At 28.8% G+C, this 9,486-nt stretch overlaps 1 protein-coding gene across 1 annotated transcript in view; it reads left to right on the top strand.

Annotated features, from left to right (window-relative positions):
• The first annotated feature begins 351 nt into the window (after positions 1 to 351).
• LOC107437598 (Acyl-protein thioesterase 1) overlaps positions 352 to 9,486 on the top strand; it is a 33,374-nt gene continuing 24,239 nt past the window's right edge. Inside the window, exons 1-3 of the mRNA XM_016049658.3 lie at positions 352 to 493; positions 610 to 681; positions 6,187 to 6,218. Of these exons, the coding sequence (XP_015905144.1) occupies positions 631 to 681; positions 6,187 to 6,218 (83 nt within the window). The 5' untranslated portion in view covers positions 352 to 493; positions 610 to 630. The remainder of the gene's footprint in view (positions 494 to 609; positions 682 to 6,186; positions 6,219 to 9,486) is intronic.

The following is a 9,486-nucleotide window of genomic DNA, read 5'->3' as shown; positions in this document are numbered from 1 at the left end:
AGCTACTTCAAAGGAGTGAACCAGCCCTCCTATTCTCTTTAGCCCTGCAGGCACTCACTCGCATTTGCAATTTTGTGAATGTGAGAATAACTCTTAAGACAACTGATTGCACATGTGTGATTCGCATTAATGCGCGATCACATATGCGAATCATATTCAGTGAAAATGCTCCTTAAATCTTATATGTTGTTTCTGAAAATTCACTCCTACGTTTTACGGTATAAAATTAAGAATCTGATTAGTGTACTGTATTCATGCAGACTGACATGAATGAAGCTTGAATGAACCATAGGTCTGAAAGAAGCCAACGACACCTCCGATTCACTTGTCGGCAATGATTCTTAACGTTTCGGCTACTCCAGTCTGTTTCTTAAAATCACTACGATTTATCTTACTTAATAAGTGGCAACAGTAGCGTGTTTCTTCGGAAACCTTGTTTGTGCAGTCTGAATCGTAAATTTATTTATTTATAGTTATTTTTTCATTTGTAAAGGTAAATAATTAAAATTATCTAGCTTCTCAACCCTGTTTAACTTAATTCAGGAATATCTGTCTTTCTTCTTTAAAGAGAAGTTTCCCTAGATATATTTTAGTTTTGTTTCGTTTCAGATAGGACATAAGGCTTCTAGAATGTCATCTTCGCCGGTAGTTATACCTGCCGCTACGAAGCATACTGCATCTGTAAGAATAAATATAATCAGTAATTTCTAATTACTTTCATGTTTTGTTAAGATATTTTTCAATCTATAATTTCTGTTCGTTGATGACACCTTAGTTCTAATAAACTTCTGGCAAATGTCTACAAGGAAATGTTACCATATGATATAACTCTTAAGACGTTTGACAGTTATCATATTGGAATATTTCTTTCACAATTCCTTAATAAGACAATAATTCTATGATTTCCGAATGTTTTAATTATTCAGAAAGTAAGGAATTATCCACTCAGTGAGGAACCTGCAGAAATATGCAGGGATGAGATTCTTCCGCGCATTCGCGGATTTCCGCTTTTTTTCAGATGTTTCCATTTTTCCAGCTAATTTCCGCTGAAATTTATTTTTTGCACAAGTTAAAATGTTTTATGAGGAATTTAATTTTCCGCGGAGGGAAATTGTTGAAGTCCTTTTTCCTCCCTCTGAAGTTTCTCTAAAAATAATTTCTTTGGGATAAAACTGGTTGACCTTTATACAGGGATGAGATTTTTTTTGTCTCTCGAATTTCAGCCTTTTTATCAAAAACTCCGATTCTCTAAAAGTTTCGTTTTTTTAAATAAATATCCCGTTTTTTTTAAATTCAGTCATTGAAGTAAAATAATTATATTTATTTACGATTTTCAAAGATAAACAGAAAATTCAATCTACGCCCTAGCTGCTAACCCTTCCGCATTTTTACTTATTTTAGCTATTTTCTCCGATTTCACGCACAGAAAATAAGATTTTCCGTATTTTTTATCCGTCGGCTGGATAGCTCGTATTTTCGTAATTCAGATCTCGATTTTTATTCACGCGATTTTAATATCAATCATCGATTTTCGTATTTACCTGATTTAAAAGTTGCACATTGCGATTCTTATTTACGCTATTTAAATATCGTATATTATGATTCTTATTTACGACATTTAAAAATCCAATATCGTGTTTTGTATTTATGCATTTTTAAAATCTCGATTTTATTATCAAATCTCGATTTTCGTATTTACCTGATTTAAAAGTTGAACGTTGCGATTCTTATTCAGGCGATTTAAATATTGTACAGTGCGATTCTTACTTACGAGATTTAAAAAATCAATATCGCGATTTGTATTTACGAGCTTTTAAAGCCCTATGTAGCAATTCGTATTCACGTGAGCTTAAAATCCAATATCGTGATTCGTTTTTGTGGTTGTAATATCGCGCGATTTAAAAATTATGCATCGTGATCAAAAAATTAAAAAATCATGATTTGTATTTTCGCATTTTTTAAATTCGATGTAGAGTTTTATATTTACGTGATTTAAAAGTCTCATATCGGGATTTATATTCACATGGTTTACAAGTTTAAAAAGCGCACTTTTTTGTCAAATTTTTGTATATATATATATATGTATATATATATATATATAATATTTTTTTTTCTTTTTTGTTTTTTTGGATTTCCTCTTTTTTACTTTCTGATTACTCTCATCCCTGAATATGCAATGTTTGTGATAAACACCAAATCTTTGTTTACTTCCACTGTCAGTTCTCTCTGAACAAAGCATAGAACTTCACGGCAATAAAGGAAAAAATAATTGTCATATACACAGAGGAGTTTTTTTTATTTTTCTTGCTGCTTTTCTATGATTGTCTTGTATAATTGACTTGATTATGCATTACACTGTTCCAAATATTAATTGGAAAGTCATTTTTTAATCTCATATTATTGTGATTTTATTGAAAAAAATATTTCAATGAGTAATTTTGAAATATATTAAGGGACAGCTTAACAGATTAAACCAGGGGACAGGGTAAACCTGGAATTGTCAGGGAATTTTACTTTAACTTTGAAAATCTGGGAATAGTCGGGGAAAGTTGCTATTTTTTCACGAAAACCTTGAGTATTCCCTATATCATACGTGGAAAATAACCATTCTGAAATTTGTCAGTAACAGTAATCAGTTATTAAAATTCGAGTTAAATAATTCTAGCATCTAGTACAATAATTTGATATAAAAATTTCGCATTTTAGTCAAACTGAAATGTTTACATCCTCATTAAATAATATTTTTTTACCCAGAAAATCTAATATTTCACATTACGAATAATAGAATCAATGTTTTCTGATGAAAATGTATCAATTTTCATTGAAATTTACTTGGAAAAGTCAGGGAATTTTTTTTTTCTGAAATTGAGTGGGAATCCTGTTAAAATATATTTATAGAAAAGTGACCTATTTAGTCATTTTTGTGTTTGTTTTTTTATGTTTAATAGATTTTATTATATTTTACATTTATTGCTAACAAGGTTGACATGACCAAAGATAAAGAGATTAATAGTTTTTTTTTCTTTATGCTAGGTTAAAGCAGAAAATAATTGTAAAAAAATTTTCTTTTTAATTTACATTTTTGCCATACATATTTTACTATAGTATCAGAAAATTATTAAAGTTGTGATACATATACCTTTAAGTCTTGGTTTGTGATGTATCTAGTTAATGAAATTCTGTCCTTCTAAAGTTTTAAAAATATATTGTAAAAATTTTGTGTAATGTGAAGATTTTATTTTCTTATTGATATCCCTCTAACATTTATATATTTTACAATATGGCTGGTTAACTTTGATAAGTATGATACTTAAAATCTAGTCTTCGAGCTGTTTGGATTTTTAAGCTTATAGTGCATAATCATTCATGTTGGTACCCTTTGAGTGTTTATTCTGGGAGATATTAATTCCATGATACAAAAGACTACATAATGAAAAATAATAATAAACATTTAATAGCACCTCTCCATTAACAAATTTTGTAGTTTTTCATTAATTAGTTTAAATATAAAATCAGAAGTTGTAGTGAAGTATTTTATAATAATATTAAGAGAAAAAGTTAGTTTAAATTTTAATACAGTTTGTACTTGTAATATGTCACAAGAGTTTCTCAATTTGCTTTTTTCCACATGTTGATTAATCTGTAGTTTCTTGTTGATTTGAGGGGTTTTAAATTATTTAAAAAAAATAAACCCATTATATTACTTATAGAAGAAGAATGATGTCACATCATCAAGATGTTACATCATTTGCCCAGACTTGCACAAAAGTGCTTTTATTGAACAATGCATGTTGGGCGTGTAATTCATAAAGCTGTTGTATATGAGATCGATTTATTTTTTTCTTCCTTGAACTTTTTAAATTTTTTCATGTTTTGCTTGTTAGGCAAGTTATTTTTATGTATTCAGCTTCCTTTTTTTTCATGTCTAGATTTTAATTATCTTTGCATTATTGGTAGGCTTTATGAGCTTAATTCGTTTGTTAAATTTAATAATAATAGCCTGCCTATTATAAAATAAGTGAAAGGTCACAAAAAAAAGATTAGGAGAAGGAAAAAGGTTGTTAAAATTTAAAATAATATTTATATAAGATAGTTTTGAATTTTAACTACCGTTCTGATTTCAATTTTCTGAAGCGTATGAAATCAATGTTATAAGTTTTTCTTTACAATTTTTGTTTCAGCCTCTTCAGAAAGTAATAAAAGTTTTTATTTATTTATACTACTACTACACAAAAATATTGAAAAAAAGCCACTTATCACTTTCAAAATAGAGCCTTCAAATAAGTATTCTGTTACTTAATTGATCTTTTGTTGAAGCCTGATGCAATATATTCATATATATTTTAATTTAATACCACAAATATCATTAAAATTGCCAATATTTTAAGCTTTCTATTGTGTAACTTTCTATTGAAATTATGTTTTCTGTTAAGCCTTTCTAAAAACAATAAAATCAAGATCAACTTTTTAATTATTTTGGAATAAAGTTCACTATAAAATATACTTTATTCTTTCTTTAAAGCAACTTATTATGTACAGAATATACTTACAAGATAATATAATCAATACAAAATTCTTAACAAAATAAATTGAAACATTTTTAACAACTACAATGACAAGAAAAAGTGATTTTTTAAAAGAAAAAGTTTTTGACTGGCATATATTTAATAATGATTAAAATATTTAATAATAATAAAAGTTATTTAATTTGATGTTTATTTTTAATGCATGAATATTTTAGAATATTTAGATGTCAAGCTTACAAAACTCAAAGAAACTGCCTGACTGCGAAGCCAATGACCGCGGGTTTGAATCCCGCTCTGGGCATGGATGTTTCTCTCGTGTTGTCCTCTGTTGTGTGTGATGAGTGAATGTGGCCCACCCCATAAAATGGGTTTGTGGCGTGGGCAATGTTACTCGCCTCCGTGACTTTGGTTCACAGGTGCCCATTGGGTAACGCAAAATGCGTAACAACTCTGGCATCTTCTAAGGCGAAACTAATACAGTTCAGTGCCTGCCATTCGAGAAAGAAAAAAAACTCTAAAAAACTATAAAAACTTAAGTTAATTTTTTTCTTTTAATCCCAATTTGTAGATTGTAGATTTGTTGATTGTAGATTGTTTCAGATTGTAGATTTCTTTCTAATATTATTGATTTTAATCTTTTGAAAATTATCCTTATTGCTGACATTAATTTTTGTGATATTTATCAAATTTCTTGTAACGAATAAAGTTCAGTGCCTGCCATTCGAAAAAAAAACTCTAAGAAACTATAAAAACTTAAGTTAATTTTTTTCTTTTAATCCCAATTTGTATTTTTCAGATTGTAGATTTCTTTCTAATATTATTGATTTTAATCTTTTGAAAATTATCCTTATTGCTGACATTAATTTTTGTGATATTTATCAAATTTCTTGTCACTGTGGTCATAATGAACTAAAAAGACATGTTTAAAATCGAAATTTGTATATTAAATGATCATCCATTGCCCTACATAGTTAGAATTCTAATTAAAAGTTTGAATTATCTTCCACTAATCTGCTTCATCTGACACCTTTCATTTCTGGGAAATATCTGAATGAACTTAAATGATATATTCAAAATCTGGATATAAAGTGATCATCCGTCACACTAAATAGTTGGAATTCTAATTATAAGTGGGGATTTTCTTCAGCTTATCTGCTTCATTTAACGTCCTTCATTACTGGGAATCAGTTTCATATTTTAAAAAATTCTAGTTTCAACATTCTGTACCTTGAGTTTCTTTCCTGATTCCTGCACACCTGTTTCTTATCCCCTTTTTATTATGTTGTTCCTCTTCCCCTGCTAGCCACTGGTTTGTCTGGTTACTTTTTCTATTACTCATTAAGAAAGGTTCTTGTTTATAAGACTAAAACAATAGTATGTCCATTTCTGTACCTTTATTTGAGATTCATTCACGTTGTATTGCTTTATTTGTACGTAGCTCAAAGTACACTCTATTTGCATTTAAATGTAAATTATTTGCATATATAGATTATAAAATAATTTAAATAATCTGACAAATGTTTAATTCTTAGTTTTTTTTAAAAAAACATACATGATGACATTTAATGGTTTAAATTGAATATAATATTTTTTATAGATTTGTTTAGATCATTTTATCCTACAGAAAATGAATATGTATCTTTTTTTTTTTTAATTGCAGGTAATATTCTTACATGGTTTAGGAGATACTGGGTAAGTGTTTATTGTGTTTCCAGTATTGTGCATGTTGCGGACATGACATTTACAAAGTTTGATTACTCATAATTAAATGAAAAATTGAGTTAGGTAACTGGCTTTTGTATCATAAAAATCAGGAGATAAGTCTTCTACTAACACAATGCATATTTAAAGATGAAAATTAATTTAAACACCTTTAAAATAAAAGTTTGAAGTGTTGCAAACATGACGCTAAAGAATATGGTTTTTAGAAAGTTTTTCTGCATTCACCAAAGTCTCTGAATTTTATGAAATAAATTAAAACCTTTTTTTTATGTGAGATTTCAGTGTGTATTTGTATAAAAGAAATCACAAGATTTTTGAAGAAATAAAATAAATTTAATTAAAAATTATCAAATTGAAAATAACATGTATATTGCAGACATGGCATTGCAGACGTGACAAAAAATTTCTCATTACACGTAACCTTCTTAGATGGTCATAGATTGTTACAACATTACATATTTCTTTTGTTAAATAAAATATTGAGTGAATTATGATTATTTAATAATTTTTTTTTAATATTTTTAACTTAGATTATATTATAAAATTAATTATTCTAAATTACTTTTATTTGTTATATTATTTATCTTTAAAGCAAGTTCTGAATTGTATGGAGAGAGAAAACGTACAGAATGATCAGTTGAAGGATCACATGGCAAAGAGCATATGTATGAGTCAATTGAAATTGTTTCAAATTGCAGTTTTCCGAAATACTTAAACTTGTTTATAGCTACGGACTTGAACTGGTGTTTAAGTGTCATATTTGTCTTGCTTGTAGAAATTATTTGGCTAGGTCACCAATAGTTATCAAACAATACGGCTATCCACTGGACTTCTTCTAAAACTGTAGCTTGTTGTTCTGGAGCTACAGCAAGTTTTGAAGGCAGTTTAGTAAATATTACAACTAGGTGCCTGATTTGAGGGCTAGAGAAAGGAGAATTCAAGGAAAATTCAACTGAATTAAGTGTTATAGGTGCGATGAAATGCAATAATCTCTTATTTGGGATCGATTTGCAGAGACTATAACATTCTTTCCACATTGATGCCTCATGGTCGACAGACTCTTGCTTACGAATATAATTTTTACATTTCCATTTAAAAATTTGCAAGCCACTTTAAAAAAAGATTTTGCATCAACAACAACTTCTCTACCTTGCAATGACCAGTCAGCATCAGGGTTGAATTCTTCTTTGTGACAAGCTAAATTTGCGAATATAAATCTATTTTTGAATTGACTGGCAGCTCCATCAGACAAGAAATGTACTTTTTTTGTTTTATTAGATGAGATAAAATTTCTTTATTAAAAACTTTCATGCTACCTTTATTGTGTGATAGGTCATTAGAGATAATAGCATACGACTGATGGTTTAACGAATTATTTCTGCCATTCTTGAAATATGCAACACGAGTGTGCACTCATGATTTCCCGATCATGTTTTACAGTTTAGTTCTCAGCAGAGTCAATATGCATTATAAGTTTATTCTCTGAAAGATTTTCTTTCAAATGACAAAATTCAAAATGTTGTTCGTTAGCATTATAAATGTGCCTTGCAAATGATTGGAACTGATATCCTATTTCTTCCTTTGCACTACCCAAATCAGCAACAATTTCTTTAACTGTGAAACTTTGTTCATTCTGTTGCCATTGATAATACTTGACAATGTTGTCTTAATTTTGCTCTGGTATTTTTTGCATCTGAATATTTTTCGCCGCTGCATTCTCGACAAGATCTGTCTTTGCAGTAAATATGTTCTTCATCAAAATTACAAACACTTGTTTTGAAATTGTTTCAGAATTTTTCAGAGGATCAGGACAGATAGCTCTGATTTCCGAAAGAATCATAGCTATATTTTCAGGTTATATGCACATACAGACTTTCTGGTCCTTCTTTCCAGGCGGAAAGGCGTACTTAGAATGCAGCTCAGGAAATTTAATTTTCCCAATATTTATATCAGAATTTTCTCTAAAAATCACTCATATTTTTCTCCAATACTCATCACTAAATAATGCTTTTGATGTCTTTCTCTTCTTTTGGGTGTTTTTATTGATATCACAACTTTTAATTCAGTTTCTTCTGCTAATTTATCACTCCTTGTTTTTCGACTACTAGTTTCATAATCTGTTCTTAAAATATACACCTGTTGTCTTTTGTTTTTAACATAATTTTCAATTATCTGGTTTATTTTTAATGGCGACATTTTTGATATCACATCTGTTAAAACATCAAATTTCTTCTGAGGAGATTTTGGTAACGCATTATTAATTTTCTTTACCGCTTTTCCCAAAGATTGTCTGCTGACGTAGTCTGATGTATTCATGCGTGATTTTTCAGCTTCTGCTTTTTTTCTTTCTACATTTCCTTTGTGCTTCTTTATTTTTTGTTCTTATGTGCTCCTTCTGTTCTTCAGCAAGAAACTTAGAATTTCTATATTCCTTCTTTTTCTTGCTTTTTTCTGCTTTGATAGTTTCATATTTCACTGCTTCTGCTTTCAATTTCTGTCTTCTCAGTCTGGACCTTTCTGTACTTGTTAATGGCATGAAGAAATTTATAGTTTTGCTACTTAGTTTATAATTCTATTATCTGTTCCAAGTTTCATAAACTTTTATTAATTATATAATAATCAAGTAAGTCAACTAGTAAAGAGTAAATCCTTTCAAAACTCAAAGGAAAATTTAATTTAATAGAAACACATCTGCAAATAAACATGTGCATAAACTAAATAATTTTAAAAATAATGTTATATTCTAAACACTGTTCTATTCTAATTAATGTTCTATTTACTGTTTTGTTGCCGTCATTCCTAACATAATTTAGAACAAATACACATGTTGCCGTAAATGCTAATGCTTAAATTTATTTATATATATATTTTTAATTAAATGAAGAATTTAGACATGTTTTAAAGTAATTTGTCATTGTAATTGGTCGTTAATAAAATAAATGAAAGCAGAGCAAATTTTATAAGTTTTATAATTTGTGATACAAATTTATTGAAAGTGTGGGGAGAGTAGTTACAGACCATGTCAACCGTCATCTATGAAAAGGTACCCCGACATAGAGTCGAGTTAACATGTCTTATATACTAGTGAATTGTAGTTGTAATTTTGTAGTGGTAGATACGCTACAGTACTCCCCCACCAGAATTATAGCTATGATAGAATTCGATGAATGGATGCCACTAGTTGATTCATTGCTGTTTTTTGCGAAGCCGGGAGAGCTGTATTAAGATCACCGTATTT

The sequence above is a fragment of the Parasteatoda tepidariorum genome, chromosome X2 (genome assembly GCF_043381705.1).
Source record: "Parasteatoda tepidariorum isolate YZ-2023 chromosome X2, CAS_Ptep_4.0, whole genome shotgun sequence".
NCBI classification, from domain to species: Eukaryota; Metazoa; Arthropoda; class Arachnida; order Araneae; family Theridiidae; genus Parasteatoda; species Parasteatoda tepidariorum.
The sequence above is the reverse complement of the archived record's forward strand: the minus strand, read 5'-3'. Positions and strand labels throughout refer to the sequence as shown.